General features: G+C 39.6%; 1 protein-coding gene across 1 annotated transcript in view; it reads right to left on the reverse strand.

Annotated features, from left to right (window-relative positions):
• Positions 1-24: 24 nt before the first annotated feature.
• The window catches only part of rasa2 (RAS p21 protein activator 2), a 32,526-nt gene continuing 15,161 nt past the window's right edge, over positions 25-17,389 (reverse strand). The window contains exons 7-24 of the mRNA XM_085379861.1: positions 15,931-16,003; positions 15,761-15,831; positions 15,076-15,177; positions 10,702-10,855; positions 10,434-10,582; positions 10,016-10,130; positions 9,346-9,420; positions 9,056-9,179; positions 8,502-8,608; positions 8,312-8,395; positions 8,095-8,172; positions 7,937-8,010; positions 7,575-7,681; positions 6,801-6,883; positions 6,310-6,518; positions 5,561-5,664; positions 4,022-4,199; positions 25-3,339 (exon numbers count right to left, since the gene is read on the reverse strand). Of these exons, the coding sequence (XP_085235987.1) occupies positions 3,309-3,339; positions 4,022-4,199; positions 5,561-5,664; positions 6,310-6,518; positions 6,801-6,883; positions 7,575-7,681; positions 7,937-8,010; positions 8,095-8,172; positions 8,312-8,395; positions 8,502-8,608; positions 9,056-9,179; positions 9,346-9,420; positions 10,016-10,130; positions 10,434-10,582; positions 10,702-10,855; positions 15,076-15,177; positions 15,761-15,831; positions 15,931-16,003 (1,918 nt within the window). The 3' untranslated portion in view covers positions 25-3,308. The remainder of the gene's footprint in view (positions 3,340-4,021; positions 4,200-5,560; positions 5,665-6,309; positions 6,519-6,800; positions 6,884-7,574; positions 7,682-7,936; positions 8,011-8,094; positions 8,173-8,311; positions 8,396-8,501; positions 8,609-9,055; positions 9,180-9,345; positions 9,421-10,015; positions 10,131-10,433; positions 10,583-10,701; positions 10,856-15,075; positions 15,178-15,760; positions 15,832-15,930; positions 16,004-17,389) is intronic.

A 17,389-nucleotide genomic window follows, 5' to 3' on the forward strand; every position in this document is an offset into this window, starting at 1 on the left:
ACAAGAAGAGACTTTAGCTTTAAAAAAAAAAAAAAGAAAGAAAAAAAAATTCTACAAAGCCTTCAGACGGTCATCTGCACTCACACTTTGCTTTGACACAGAACAATCTGATTGGCAGGAGAAAAAAAAAAAAAAAAAAAAAAAAAGATTGTTTCAGATACACCTGCAAAAACAAACTGCAGTGATATCAGATTTTGGTCCTTCTTAAGAGCCATATCAGATCTGCATGTTGGCTAATACCTTAATTTCCCCTGTGTTCACCTGATAGATCAAAGCACATATGGACATTTCCCTTCCTGTTTGGTAATCTTATGAAATGAAGCTGGCTGTAGTCCAACAGGAAAGTCACATGTTTCCACATAGAGATCGTTTATAACAACAAACAAATGAAGAAACTTCCCCTATTAAAATCAGACAGATTAAAACCCCACCCCGTTCACGTTTTATGAAAATAAGCACACATACACCACCCTCTAGTTTACTGGCCTTATTAAAACTAGCAATGGAGTTAGCATGCAAGCTTATGCGATACAACAACAATTGATTCTACGCTAGCTTTCCGATTCAGATGTCGAAGTTTGACATCAGAGATTTGTTTTTATTCAGCGTCACTCAAATCATAAGCAAAGTCCATTAACCGAATCGGCGTGAAATCACTTTACAGTTTTATTTTGGCTCCGATCAGGCACGTTGTTCACTACTGACGTGCACGTGAACACGCGACATTCACCGCAGTAACACTGTGTTAATCAGCTTCAACGAGAGGGAGTTTTGAGGGAGTTATGGCCACGAGGAGCCAATAAGGAGTGCGGACGGGCATAGAAAACACACACAAAACAACAACAACAAAAAAAACAAAAAAACAGAAAGCATCCAGCCTTGACGAAGTCGACAGACTGAGAACAAAAGTACCAGCTGAGTAATACATTAAAATCAGTGTTTAAAAGAGAGGAAAAAAAAAAGGTACAAAACATTTTCCTAGAAAAATATATTGTTAAATGTACAAGACATGCAAGTTAGAAATAGATAATGGACCAAAGACACAACTCATGAAAACAATCACAGACAAATAAAAGAAAAGACACAGTTAACCCTGTAATATCAGCATTCAATGTTTAAACTTTAGATGTTCAAAGGAGACCCGTTATGATCTTTCACTGCTCCATGTTTGTATTTCTTCTCATTTGATCGTCTACCTAAAATAACCTGTTTGAGCGTTTGTCTCTTTAAGGCTTTGTGAAATCCTTCCTTCTGATTGGATGCCCTAGATATCCCCCTATATGGAGCTGAGATGACCATATAAGGGGATATCCACTCTCTGACATCATCACCATCCATGAGTAGAAAAAACACAACAAAACAACCTCTGAAACAGTGAATGTAGAGCAGTGTGAACTTTTAACTCTGCATACACTTGTTTATATGAGCACCCACAATTAAACCTGTAAGTATATGAGAGAATTTAGACGCATAACAGGTCCACTTTAATTTTGTCTCTATTCAACACTTCATCGTTCAAATGGGAAGCAGACTCAAAACCACAGGAAGGAACAAAAAAAGAACTCAAAAATCAAGACTGAATCAAAGTGATTGTTCACTGGTTCTTTCAGAGGGAAAAAATGAACAAAAATCCCCCCCCCAAAAAAAAACAAAACAATCCTCCGACTGATAATCAAAATCAGCCTAACTGGGGGGAAATTTTGCTGGTTACCACTTAAAAAATAAAATTGAGGAGCTGGTTTGTGTCAGTTACAAACAAACTGAATTCAATTAAAATGGAGTAAGACCCACAAAGTAAATTTGATAATCTCTATTTTACGCAATCAATCTTGATTATTTGCTATTGCTTTGTTCATCTGATGCAACCCTACTCCTGCAGGACATGCATGCTAGAATATGAGTAACTTTAAGAGTCTGACAGTTTGTAATAACATCATATTTTTCCCTTTACTACACAGACGTTTCTCTACTGGTCATTGCAGCAGAGTGCTGTGGCAAACAGCTGTGCCACATTTCAAGAAAATTCCCTAAAGACGATGAAACAAAACAGCTGGAGCCGCGATAGTAAAGAAGGAGGACATAACGTGCGCACTGGCGGAGATTGTCTGGACTAAAGCGTGAAAGACAGGGGCGATTTTGTTATTCCAATTGGTTCCTCTCTGCAGGTTGAACATCATTTCTTACATAAGCCACTGTTAGTAAGGTTTCAAGGCTCTCAACACGACAGCACAGATCTGACGCACACCGTACCGATACGATTCACAATCACAGGGAAATACAACTCTTCACTACAGTCGTGCTATCAGGATTCAAAACTGAACGCATGCAAACTGCTTGCCTTAAGTCACTAAAAAGTAAAGGATATGTTAGCAAAAACGTACACATAAACCAAACATATATATATTTATATATATTCATCTTATTTATCTCCATTTTTAAACCATTTGTATTCAAAATACATTAATTTCTTCAAGTTCATGTTCAAACCTATGAAATCGTCTTTGGTCAAGAAAAATATCTTAAAATCTACAGGCTATAAATGTTATTGTACAGGAATGAAACAAAGGATCATGTAACTGATCAAAATGGGGAAAGCTGATACCAAGTATCCAATCATTTTCTATTTGGAGTGCTCCAAATATTTAAAGTGCTTTTGCATTATTCCCTCAGCATTTGATGTGAAAGAAACATCCGTCAAAGTAAGGCAGACCGGTTTAAATGTTCTTTGAAAATATACATTTACATTTGTTCAGGAGGAGGAGAAAAGACTGAAGTTTACGGGGGGGAGGGGCCTCCAGATTGGTGATTAGGAATCAACTGTAAAGACAGATGTTCACAGATGAGAGGAGAGCATCATTACAGCTGTTCGTATAAAACTCTGTGAATAAAAGAAAAAATTAGCAGCCTATTCACACACCATCTAATGATGCCCATTTCACACAGCTGTACGTAAAAAGGGGGACATAAGTTAAGACACGGATAGAATCTGTGACCTTCACTGCAGAGGACGGGGAGGAGATGAGGCAACATACTTCAAAAAAAAAGAAAAAAAAGAAAAAACACCTAAGGGTTCATTCCTTTCGAGGATGAAGGTGCGATCCTGGTCAAGCTCACAAGCTTGTTCTGGCTCCCCTTCTCGGGCTGTCACTGCTGTAGTGGACTCATGACATGTGGAGGTCAGGTGGCGTATCATTCACCTGGTCGCACCTTTTCTCACTGGCACAGCTCCTGGGGCTTCTAATGGACAACGTAGGCGCTTTGTTGTGATGCAGGCGTGGCTGCTTTTGGACCAGATCGCCCCAGCCAGGTTAAGAGGTTTTTCCCACTATGGGGTTGTCACTGAAACGGGAAGGAAGACAAAGATAATGAGTAAGTGATCTTTCTGAGAGTCCTGGGCCACAGCTGTAATAAAACATTAAAGTTAGGGCGTTAGTCCCTTTAAGTCAAACTTTCTTTTGTTATTTCTGCAAGCTTCCCAGCTTTACTTTTAGTGTCCAAAACTTTTGAACTGATCCTCAGGTGTAGCAGAGATCCAGGTGTTTGTCCTGGATCATCATTATCATTATAGGGCAGGGATAGAGGGGCCATAGTCAGAGCTAGGATTAAGGTTTGGCTTTGCTGTGTGACGTGATTGTGTTTCCATGTCGAAAAACTATGACATCACAACAGTATTAATGGTCCCTTGCAGTATTAAAACCTGGACCAACATCGATGATGATGATGATCCAGGGACAACAACAACATGGGGATATCAGATGCTGCCCTGTGCACCTGTGATGTCCTTTGCAGGGCTTTAGATCACAACTTTAGCGTCTTATTTTGAAAATTTCCCATTTTTCTTTGCCATCGTGTTCTGCACTTCCTCTACCAATTTAGATCACATAGTCCTACTTTCAGCATCCACACTGCAGAATGTGTTTTAGTATTATTAATAAGATTTCCACATCATTTACCGTCACTGCATTATATACTCATACTGCGTAAAACTGGTGTATTGTAATAATGTAACATGGAGACTTACAGGCTGCCGTACTGCCGTACGTCATTCCTGCTATTGTGCTGCCGCTGCAGCTCCTCCATGATGTTTCGGAGCTGTTTCAGTGTGTGAAAGGTCTCTTTGGGTTCCTGAATGGTGAACTTTGAGTATTCCTCCGGCTCTCGCTGGGGGCCCTGATACACTGCCAAACTGGCACAGGCATCTGTGGAGAGGACAAACATTACAAAGTGCAACTTCAAGTGCTCGGAAGTGAGATGGTGAACACGAAGACGGCAGGAAACAAGTTTTTATCTACGCGACGATATAGTGAAGTAACAGCTTCATTAGCAGTATGTGCAAAACAGTTTACCCTCGCTCTTTTACACAGACACCAGAGTGAAAGTAGAAAAACTGAGATGGCAGACTGGGTGTCCGAGGTGTTCAGCCCAATGGGGAAAACCATGTGATACAAAAAAAGGAGGCGTGTTTAATAGTTTGTATGAAACGTGGATGCAAACAGTGGCCCTGAGAGGTCAAATGCACTGCAAGAAAACACCAGTACATAGAAAAACTCCTGCAAAAGCACATAAAACACAAGAAAAATAATAATAATAAAATTACAAAACAAAACGGAAGTGTTTTCCTCCTGTAAGCGCGTCCCAGTGCAGTCCGGTGCATGTTTTGGTTTCTGTCACTTCCACAGCTCGTCTGTCCTGTTATTGTCTCCCTAGAAACACTTTGTTGTGTTTTGTGAGATTTTCCTGCTACTTTCTTATCTTGCAATCCATTTGTCCTCTCAGAGCCACCGTAGATTTAGCTTTAAGGTCAGATGAATGAAGCCTGTGTAAAAGTGCCCTAAGTTGGCCACCAGATGGCGATAGCTGTGTCTGTTAAAGGACTTCTGTTACTAGACAAGTCTGTGGGAAAATGTTTATTGAGATAACCAAACAGATTCCCGATGACTTTATGGGCTTAGTCACTCGTTTTGGGTCACACTGAATAATAAATTAAATCTATGTTGTAAAGTTTGGCGATACTGTGTTTGAGGAGGATTATCTGTGGGATGGTTACCAAATGCTCAGCAACAGATGATGTCACAGTAGCTACGTGACCATTTATACTGTCTGTGGTTTTGCTTTAAGATGTTGGTGCTCTAGTGGTCCTGAATTAGACCAACTTCACCTCTAAATCACCAGATGAAGGCTGAAAATGAGTTGTCCCGCCACACTGGAAATTAAAAGTTTTGCCCTCAGTGGTTCGTGTGAAACACACCATAGTGTGGAGAATGAATGAATTTAAAACCTGACATCTTCATACGTTGATTGCTTTGATGGCTGATCCCACAAAGGACAGCTGCTGGTGTTTAAAAAAAAAAAAAAAAAAGCTCGCAAATGTCTGAGAGACAAACACCAGCTGATCTGACCTCACTCTGCACAACACTGGGCCTAATGTATACATAAGGCTTGTAGTTTTATACGATTAAATACCCTAAACTGAACGTCATATCATGAGTCAGCTGCATTTATATGAACCATACCCTGCTCTCTCTAATGAAGCATTTCTGAAAACGATGCTGATACTGACCCTCCATGCTCTGAAGCTTTGTGTCGTTTGCTGAGAGGAGTGAGAAAATTCTCTCTGCTTCTCGGTCACAGTCTATATCCAGCTGCAGGTTGGCCAGCATGGTGCTGAAACAGGAGAGAACACAAGTGTAGAGAAATCTTTGCAGGAAAAAGCAGCAAAAAAAGGAAACTCACAAACTAAGAAAAACAACGTAAATACATGCATCTCTCCACACTCGCACACATCACTTACACTACAGACGTTAGCATGAAAGTGCACCATCTGACTCATCTTTGTAAACTTGCTAAACATCTACAGAGGCGGTGAAGAAGATCGACAACATCAGAGCAGCTAAATGACAGTCCTCAAAGTCAGTAGCTGATAAATGAAATCAAACACTTCTCAATTAAAGCTCAGTTTAGTCCCTACAAAGCCTCTTCCTTATTGAAAACTTCAAACTTAACCTGCTTTGATGCCACGCTGAAAAGACTTTTCTTTTTTAACATCATATAAAAATCAGCACACCTGAAAAATCCTGCTTTAGAAGTTTTCTATTTTCCATTTGAAATGTCCTCATAACAAGAGATAATGATTAAAAGGTTAAGGTTTGCTCGTGAGCACCTACACAGTCAGTCAAACTTAAGACCAGCAGGCAGTTTTATTAAGCGTTTATTGTGATCTGCAACACACGCCCCACGTATGGCAGCGAGGGTACTGAACCATTCCCCCCCCGCCCCGCCCGGTGGTGTTGATGTGGAGGAAAAACTCACGTTGTGCAGGGCTTGCAGCCTGGAGCGTTGCTACTCAGGCTTTGGCAGCACTGCCAGGCCCCGCTGGTGTAGTTTGACGGGTGGAAAGTGGCCAGGCGTCCCTCGTTGCAACGACTGACCTGGCTCAGGACCTCCAGCCACTCGCTGGCTTCCACACAGTTTCCAGCCTGGACGTAAAGAGGCTTCTCAGAGTGGACCACCTGAAACATCTGACGCAAGAGAAACAAAGTAGTTAAACTATGATGTGACCGTTTCGTTCCCATAAAGGTCATTCTGAGCGCAAGAAACAAAGCGCCCCTCTACACCAGCAACAACAACATTGTCATTTCTGTACTTCATTTGAAAGTGAACGTGCCCATGAGACCAACAATGCGCCGTTTTCACTGTTAATAACAACAGGAGGAAGTGACACTGGCACTGACGTTTCCATTTTAAACGGGTAATACATGAGAAGTGATGACGGGGCCATGTGAGAGGGGGAACTGGCTTACATTTTTGCGGTTAAAGGCACTTTCATCCACTTTCTCCACCGCCCGGATATTTTTGACATTAATGGTGCGGTCGGCATCTTTCCCTGGGGAGAACAAGTCATTCTGTTAGGTTTACGCACAAACAGCCTCCAGTCTCAACAACATTACCGTTTAGCTTAAATAATGAGCAGAAGAAAATAAAACATTTTAACTTCTCCTATGAAAGTAAAAGCTGCAGTTTTTGAACAGATTTTTTGGGAAATTCCTTGAAGACTTGAAGTTTTATATTCCTATCAACTGGCTCCAATGATTGATGATCAATCTTGTTTATTATCACACCCTCTCTCTCTGACAATTTACTGAGCACTCGAAACTTTCCTTAAGTATCACAGAAAGGCAGTATTTACTCTGCAAAGCCCTCAAAACATGCATTTCATTAATCAGCTGATGCAAAGTCAACACGCAAGTAATCAACACAGGAAACTACAAAAACAAATCAGGTCATTGTATATGCTTATTGTCCAGTACTTTAAAAGGCATAAACAGAAAAAAAGTGCTTGTATGAATGGGTGAATGAGGCAAGTATAAAGTGCTTTGAATACTCAGTAGAAATGCACTATATAAAAGAACCAGTCCATTTAATCTCTTAATTTTATAAGTAATATACAAGTAATTACTTTAGCTCCATCTAGTGCTAGTATCGGGAACTTAGCATTGCGTGTAACCCGTGCATACGTGTTTGTCTCATTAGTTTTCATCACATTCGAGTATGAGATTACAGTAAACTGGTCTCACCTTTATGTTTGTGGTAGGAGAGCTCCCTGTTGGTCAGTCTGAGCCACCTCTTCTTAAACGTTTTCATTCCAGGGGGTTTTCTCCCCTGAGCACGTTTCTGTACTTCCCTATAAAAGGACAGGCTAAGGGTTCAAATCTGAGCTGATTTACTTAAGGCAAAAAAAACATAAGTACAATTTATTACTTCAGAGTAATCTTTATGCTCAAATGATGTAATTAGAGTCTTCTAGCAGGACATAGTGAACGCCCTCAAACGGTTATCGTGTCATAAAATTCACTTGTTGTTTTATGCCTACTCTCAAGGCTTCTTTATTACCAAGTGAGAGTTCTCAGTTCTGCCCAGACTTGAACTGAACACTCACCCCTCCTTGAGAACGACAGCGTCTTCCAGCCCACTGGACTCCTTACTGACGTTGGAGGAGATTTCATCCAGAAACTGGAAACAAAATGATAACAGCCATTAGAAATGATGAATCCTTTTATAGACCTTTATGTGAGTATGTGAGGGGGGAAAAAATACCTTTTTAACTTTTTCGATACACTTCTCTTCCTGGAATGATTTGAAGAAGTCATACATATAGGTTTCTTTAAAACTGGACTAGAAAGAGAAAAAACAAAGTGGGTTTAATTAGCATAACAGGAAAAAAAAATGCATTTGGAAAGTGCCTCTGTTTGTCAATTACTATAAAGTGGACAACACGTAGTTCACACTAGAATTTCAGCAATATAAATCTTACCAGCTTTTTTGACAAGCTACCCCAGCTGCCGAGAGTCTGAATGGTTTTTGAGATGAGTGTGAGCGTCCGGGAAATCTCGGGATCCTGCAGTTACAGAAAATGTACAACGGCACCGAGGTTAACCGACTGAGAACGTAAACTGCAAACGCTCACTGGTCATTAGCGCTGAGAGTGGGTGACGTGTACTTACAGGATGATGGGAACGCAGTTGAAAGGAGTGAGGAGAGAGAACAGCGACAGCAAAAAAGCGCAGAAACACAAAGCTGCTGACGGCTGAGTACTGAACATGTGGGTCGCCTGTGGAGAGGAGAAAGAAACACCTGAGAAACCAGCAAATTCAATTCAATCGGCAAAAAAAAAATGGCGTATAAAATAGAGATATTTTATATGAGAAAAGCTCAAAACTGTCAAAATAGACCAAAACCTCAGGAATGTATCGAGCACCTTGCTGAATCTATGCCATGAAGAATTAAGTTAGCTCATAAGGCAAAGCAAAGGTCCAACCCAGTAAAATCAAGGTGTATGCAAAGAAAAGACTGGTGAGTGTATATATAAATATACCAAATATCATTTGGTTTAATATACTGCTGTGGACTACTAAGGCATTTAGCCAGCAGCAACATCGCAATCTGCTAAAAGCCCGGCATAATGACATTTACGTCACAATTTACACACCTGCTGTGGGTGTGCATATAACCTTTTGTCACAGCAGTTTTTCTTTTTAACACTGGCTCTACGTTTTACCTGGAAAGCGTTTGCAGGCCAAATGCCTCAGAGACCTGAAGACGTCACACATTAGTGGTGGGCAGTTAGAACTTGACTGGGTGATGGAGGAGAAGACTTTCTGGACGTAACCCTGCAGGTTTTCCTGCACAGGTAAAGTAAAAAACTCACAACAACTTAGCATCACTTTAAAATGTTTTAAACAGAAGCTAAAAAGTGGATAAACACTTTTTTTCGCAGTTTTACGACAAGCAAAGCTTCAATTAATCCTGTTACAAGACTGATAAATCTAGTGAGATGGGTGCACTTACCTTGTTGACCTCTACATTGTCACCTTCCTTTAGTTTAATAGGGTCTATCTCACAGGTTTTGTTGGATTCACAAATCTGTTAAAGATACGAGGGGGAAAAAAAAAAAAAATCAAGCAAGCAAACAAAGAACAATTAGTACAAACCAAATCTTTAAATTTCAAGTGAACAAGAACTGAGATTTGCTGCTGTGTGGAGCTGCACGTTTATTCAGATTTTCTTGAAATTGGAGGGACACCAGCTGGACACGGTGAGTGAGAGGAGGGACTGAAGGCATTTTCAACACCAGCTGTGTCTTTTTGCTTTATGTCGAAGAACTCAAATTAACTAGCAATTGTAAGTCACAGATAAAAGAAAAGACCAAATACACAATAATGCACACTCTGTAGATACAGTTGCAAGAAACTGTGGTAATTACAGTGGCCTTCAACCTGTACATCTAGACCAGTGTCAACAAGCCAGACAGGATTAAAAAAAAAATTACAGTTTTAAAACCGTTTAAAGGAAAATACCCTGCGCCTATCCAAACCCTCCAATTACATCTGCACATCTGCAGACTGAGGCTGAAGGGCAGATGTTTAAGTGGATTTTTCCATTCTAACCCCAGTGATTCATGACTATTCTGGCATCGACACAGGATGTGTGTGTGTGTGTGTCTCCTTTTTACTCATACCTCATCTATTACAGGCTTCAAGGTGACAGATAGGTAATTCTTTCCCACAATCTTCATCATGTCATCGATGCAGCGCGTTGCCAGCGAGTTGCCACGGAATATAGTGTTAGCCTCCCTGTATGGACACAGATATTCCACAGACACCAATTAGACTTTATTTTGTGACTAGAATTTTTATGAAGTTTCAGAATCAGACCGTCTGAGTCAAGACGAGTAATTAAAACCACATTCACTCTTGAAGCTCTATTGTATTTTAGAGCTGCTTCCTGTTTTATTGCATTAGTCATAGCCAGAAAGTTGAACTGTTTGTTAGGGAAAACACAGCGTGACTGCAGTGCAGTAACATCTGTTTGCATGTTTCTATCCGGTGTATCTACTTGGCTTGGTGTAAAAAGGTATGTGCCAGAGGAGTACTCACTGAGTGTTGTCCAGCTCCAGTGCTGCCACAGCAGAGACAAAAGGCACGAAGCGATTGTTGTGGAGCAGCAGTCGGACCATCGGCAGAACGACCTCGTATCGCTCTCTGCAAATGTCCCCCAGGATGTGTGCTGCTGATGCTGAGATGGGCTGAAGAAGGGTGAGAAAAAAAAAGTGAAAAGAGAAAAGACAACAATATCGATCTCTGCATCGTCTCAGTGTGGAATTTTCTCATCAGGATTTGCTTCGACTTAAAGCGTCTGTCTCACCTTCACATCTGGGGATTTGAGCAGCAGGGTGCAGAGTGGCGTGTAGCAGGCAGATGGCAGCACTGTGTCTTCTATGTAGGTCAGCTTCAAACGCAAGGATCCTAAATCATCAGACTTGGATTTGTTGCCGTTCCCTTTTGGCTGAAGGAGATACCTTATGGGTGACAATAAGAGAAACAACACATTACTGTGCTGTGACTAATGAGTCATCCTCTGAACACATGGAACCTGCGACTTATCACATAACCAAGACAGAAACCAGATAACTGAGAACATGTGTGTCAGTCACAGACAGCCTGGACACTTTCATAAAGTATTAACTCTACAACACAACCCACCTAAGATTACACATAATTTAAAAAAAAAAAAAAAAAAAAAAAAAAAAAAGCTGATCCTGCTTGTTTGATACCAACTGTTTAACACATCACAGACCAACTGTACCAGAAAAAAAGCAGCAAAACGAACACTGAAGCTTCCAAAAACACTTTGCAGGACAGAAGAAAGCATCTTCATTTGTCAAAATGTGCTTTTATCCAATGTCTTACCTAAATATATGATGAGTTGTGCACATATACTCATGCAGAATACAGTTGTCTGAGTCAAACACAGAGTTTAAACCTGCAATATTTTTTTTCACCCCTCCACAGCCAATTGAGGAAAGTGGAAACAAATTTTGAACAAAACAGCTGACATGTTATTATCTTCGATGCAGATAAAGATCGAGAGCTGCTTATTTGAGCACGCAGCGGTTTACATCTGGTGTGCATCCATCCAGTTAACTTAAGACTTCTTAGCTCTTTGTTTTAATGCACAAACTTCTAGTAGAGATGCCAGATTGTTGTACATGTACTACAAAATTGTGGGAGCGCCACACCATCTGAGCATGGTATGAAAACATAACTAGCAGGACAGCAGGAATAAATAACAGACATGAGGAGTATATACACAAAACAGGAGGAAGGGGCACAATACAAAGTCACACATTAGAGGACAGGGTTGAGAAAGTGACGAGGGTTACATAGGCCATGACTGATATTGGTGGGTGTGTGGGTGGCAGGGATAGGGTGCGGTGTGGTGGAGGTGGGAGTGCTTGTTTATAGTGGGGGTGGTCCAGGCAAAGAAGCAGCTTATGACCACTAATAATTAATAATTAACAACTAACACACTCTCCCATTTTCATAAATCAGTAACAGCCAGTTGAAACAGCAGATGAAGTAACAACAGAGATGCATGAGATCCTCAAAGTGGGAAAATATTAAAAAGACAAACAAAAAAAACGCAACATTGAATCAACCAGGAACTGCAATCAGCCGATTCCCAGTGTACTCAGCTCGCACCAGTGACCCTCTGACAGCCTCACGTCTGATTACAAGACACTATATCTCATAAATACATAACATGTGCACAGTGGTATATTCACAGCCACAAGCTTACACGGTGTTAGCACAGATGGTCTCAGCTCTGAGTTCGGCGACAAAGTTCTCCAAAGTAAACTGCGGGGGGACCACCACGAAAACGATCCTAACAACAAACCTAACCAGACACTTAAATCGACCTAACTTAAGTGAACAAGGACAAGTTTAAGAAGGTAACAAAAGAAAAGTGGTTGAACCTATCCAGAGGTCAGAGCCAGCCAAGAGTCGGCAGCTTCGGTATGAGCAGAACGATTAAAGCAGTTAGGAGAAAAATTATGGAGACGGGAGAAAAAGAGACGAGAGTTGATCTCCGGTTATCTAGTGAAGTTATAAATATATTGGAAAATTATGGAAGTACCTGACATTTATTTTGTTCTATAAATCTACTAGACCCTGCTTTTGTCTAGAAAGATTATACATGTCAGGTACAGAAACTTATTTTCACCTCTTTGCAGTAGCAGAAAACTTTATACTCAGTTGTTTCAGCAAAAGAAGATCCTGTAACTTACTGCAGAAACTGTAAAGGTTTTATAGTTTCTTTTACTATTTAAGAAAAAAACAAATCAGTGAATAAAAGCTGATTAGCTTGTATGTGCTGGTTTTAGAAAGAATATCGAAAGTGGAAAATGCTGGTATCGGAAAAAGGGAAATTTGAAATAAGCCAAAAAAGTTCAATGGATGCATCTTTAGAAAATATGTATACTATAAACATGAAATAGAGTAAGTATCAGGAATAGTGCAGTAAATATGCAGCATCACAAAGGATTTAAGTCCACTTTACAAAGGTTTTAAGTAATGAGCATAAAATCTTGAAAATCATAAAACCATGATAAATAGATTGCAAAGCAAGACGATAAACTAGAGGATATTTTACAGCAACAACTGAGAAAAACCAAAAAAAGGTTTCTAAATGCTGCTCAGTACAGATACCTGTTTATCACAGTATATCAACTAAACAGCCGTCTTTGCTACGCTGCCAATTCTTTCCTGCTGCTCTAACAGCTTTCACTTAAAATAAGAGGAATTCAATCATTAGGCTTGTTTAACAGCATATAGGGGTGTAAACCAAAGCACACAAATATTTCAGCTTTATCTCGACATAGGCATTTAAAATGTTCAGAAAATGCTTCTGTCTTTATTACAGGTATATGCCTAAACGAGGGATGATTTAACTTTGAACCCCTTTTTCAAAACAAGGGGAAAGAAAATCTAAATTTGTGAGGCTGTTCAACCGCTAATCGGCGTTTTTTTGACATTTAAATTAAGAAAGAAAAGATCAAAATGACCAAAAATCTGGACATGGGAGGAAAAGTCTTTTTATAATATCCATTTAGACGAGGGGTGGGGGAACTCCAGGCCTCAAAGGCTGGTGTCCTGCAGGTTTCAGAGGAGTCCTTGATCCAAAACAGGTTTTAAATTACTTCCTCAACATGTCTTGAAGTTCTCCAGAGGCCTGGTAATGAACTAATTCAGGTTCATTCATTTGATTCAGGTGTGTTGACCCAGGGCGAGATCTAAAACCTGCAGGACACGGCCCTTAAGGCTTGGAGTTCCCCCACCCTTGATTCAGAACATATTAGTCAGCCTAGTGATCAATAAATCTTCCTCCCATAGTGCCTGCACATCTCTCCATAAGCCAACAGGTGGGGTAAAACAACATTATACATGTCGAGTTGGCCTGCAGTCACTGCAGGTTTGCCCGTAATCCCCTTGATCTGTAATCACTGCACACAGACAGAGACACTTTAACAGATCACCTGTACCCAACACTTTTTATGAATGCAACATGGACGACTTCCAGCATAAACACAGGACATGAGGTACTGCCACCATGCATAAGCCACCCACGCACTCGACTCAAAGCCCTCATCTACTAACAAATCAAATCAAATCAAATCACTTTTTATTGTCACATCACATGTGCAGGCACACTGGCACAGCACATGCGAGTGAAATTCTTGTGTGCGAGCCCCACAAGCAACAGAGATGTGCAAACACAACAACACAAACGAGCAAAATACAAGAATGGCCAACCTGAAACTAATAAATATATGTACAATATATAATAGTGTATGCATTTCTGGATGTGTATACTAAATATTTTCCTACGTGTGTGTGTGTGTATACACATTTTTACAAATTAAATAGTAAAAAAATAAAATAAAATAATAATAATAATAATAATAATAATAATAATAATAATAATAATAAAATATATAAAATATACAGAGTTGAATATGTGCAAAACAAGTGGCATTTATATACAGTGTGGAGTGCATAATGTTGAACAAACTGCTATCTGGCGTAATCCCACATCTCCTACTCTGACGCAAAGCAAGGAAAACACCCACACAGTGGAAAAACTGCTGAACTCTGAGAAATCTAGGAAGAGTTTTAAGATCACCTTGTAAAAGCAAGAAAATGCAACAGTGCAAACAGACATGCAAGACTGGGTTCCTGAACAGTGAAATACCAAAGGCAGCGGCTCCACCTTCCAGTGTTTAAATAAATAAAAAATAAAAAAAAACCCTGTTTGGTAAAGAGGAAGGTAATCAGGCCATGACAGATTAATGATCATGTTTTTTGTTTTTTTCCCCCCCGTAGTAAATTTTTAAAGGCACAGACACATCAGACTGTGCTGGATTTAGTCGAGCACATATAGGTAAAACTGACCCTTCTGAATCTATTTTGGAAAATCTTTTAGGAGTTATGTAAACAGGAGGTAATAGGGGTGTAAACCAAAGCTCATGAACATTTCAGTTTTATCTCAGTATTGCCATTTAAAATGGGAAGAAAATGCTCTGTCTTTATTACAGGCATGTGCCTGAAGGGGGGAGGATTCCACTTTAAACCCATTTTCAAAACAAGGGGACAGAAAATCTAAATTTGTCAGCCTAGTGCTCAATAAGTATGCATAAATACGTTTAAAGATAGCGAGATACTTCCGTCTGCTCCTTACCAGGCTTTGTGAATGTGGTCGCTTTGTAGGATCTTGACAGGAACCCGTGTTTCCCCCAGAAAAACATCCTGAGCCAGATTCTCATTGTTCCACAAATCAACTCTGCAAAAAAGGGGAAAGGATGTGGACTGAAAGAATGTTTTTCATCTGCAAATATACAACTGTTACTACAAACTACATGTACAAGTAGCAAGGCAAAATAAATGTTGCTCTTTCTGTCTGTGTGTTCAGCACAAAACAACCACCCACTTCAAATATGGCAGAAAGGGCTTAAAAGAAAAATCGCTACTAAGCGGTGCTTACCTGCTTGGTGCATAAAAACCAATACAATGTGTGCAATGACACCACCTCAAATCCAAACCTCAACACCATGCACGAGTGTTTACCTTCAGCTCTGACTAGTCTTACCCAGTGAGCTATGAATCCACTGTGATGGAAGCCCCACATATCCTTAACCAGAAATCAAAGGCTCTCCATCAGTAGTCAGAATACACCAAATAAAAAGTTTTTTTGTTTGGGTTTTTTTTTTTTTTTTTTTTTTAAACCTGAAGTCGTTAAGAAATTCTTCTTCTTTTGTCAAGACTATAAAGGGGAAGCGTGTACATGTATGTGTGTGGGTCTGTTAGACAGCGAGAGAGAGCGTTAAGCGCACACAAAAGGGGGGAAAAAAACCTTCAAAACGCACTTTATCTCAAGTTTTTCGATGTCCTCCTCCTCCACGTTGAATTGAGTCCTCCTGGAGTAGGACCGTGTGACCTGCAGATGAACATGTCATGGTTAATATATACAATTATCTGCTGTAACCAACAGACCATTTGAAACCTATGATGTGGTAACATGTGTTACAAGATTTACCTCAAAGAAGAAGGTCTCTTCAAAATGAGGGTTGCTGGTTTTCTTCTTTACCTTTGTTTTCTTCTGATCAGACCTTAGGGGAGACATTACAGAAACTGAATGCCATTTTCTCTGATAATTTAAGGATTCAGCTATGGATACGTTGAGAAGAAAAGGGGAAGAGAAGCATGTGACTCCTATCGCACTGTCAGGGAGTGACTTAAGATGACTAAAATGTAATCTTGCCATCTGTAACAAGGTTCACGATGGTGGCAAGCTGTAAGTGGATGCTCATAGTTGAGCTCATAGTCTTTGTATTCTTGGAAAGTTTAGTCAGCTCACTCATGACATTCATTAAAAAAAATAAAATAAAAATTTGTTTAAACCAGAGTCTAGTTCTGAGTCTTTGATTTTGATATTGTATTTGTTTCAAGAGGTGTGGTTTGTTTCAGATAGTTTTAATTAGTTTCAGTCTTTCTAATCTTACAATAGCACAAAATCTCTGTCTGCGTGTTTGCTCTTTGTCTGCGAGCTCCTCCTGCACGATCAGGTGTTGAGCAACTAAACCTGGCACGCAGGTACAGCTCACGCTGCTCGAGGTTCCCAACTATATCAGAAATCCTGTCATCATGCCTAGCAACTAAAAAGACCTGCTTTTAGCATCTATAACATGCACCCTGTTACTTTAATTCATGACAAAAACAACTCAATAAAACAACTTTATATTCACAAAAGTCGAATTATAGATGCCTAATAACAGCCTTGAAAGCATCTAGCTAAAAACGCCTCCAAAAATAATATGGAGGGTACTTGCTGGGAGCAAGATTTAAGAAAGTCCAAACAGATATTACAATGCAAGCACAACAACTTGTAAAAGCTGAAAATGCCCCACAGAAGGTTGTTAGAATTACCTAAAATTAAATGAAACAATTTTGTAAACTTTCAATAACAAAATATTTAGAGGAAAGATCCTTAGTCTTAGTATTTTTTTAGTTTGGCTCAAAAAAATAAATTTAAAAAATTACAATTTCTCAAGGAGGCTTTGATGGATTTTTTTTTTGTTCTAATACCTGCACCGATTTTCCTAAATCTTCCTACATATTTCCTCCATACAATGATAGTTTAAAAACAAACAAAAAACTGACTAATACAGTGAAACCAATAAAAACTTTCAAACAATAAAAACTAAACTGAAAAGAAATCCACTCTGGAAATGAACTGAAACTAAAAAAAACCAAACAAACCCATAATAACTCCCACATCTCAAATATGTGTGACAAAGCCTCTTCAGGCAGGCTGAGAAAGACTAAAACTAACGACATTTGTTGTCTGTTTGTACTTTATTTTAAGTCAGCTGTACAAGTTCACGATGTTCTTACAGTTAGTTAAAAAAAGAAAACTACTTCAAACTTTTTCCACAATTAGCTTTAACCATAACAACCTTGGTTTAGACCGGGCGTGCTCCTAAAGATGAGAATAT

The sequence above is a fragment of the Rhamphochromis longiceps genome, linkage group LG14 (genome assembly GCF_057381845.1).
Source record: "Rhamphochromis longiceps isolate RC_006_pf linkage group LG14, R_longiceps_female_GT1.1, whole genome shotgun sequence".
In the NCBI taxonomy this organism is placed as follows: Eukaryota; Metazoa; Chordata; class Actinopteri; order Cichliformes; family Cichlidae; genus Rhamphochromis; species Rhamphochromis longiceps.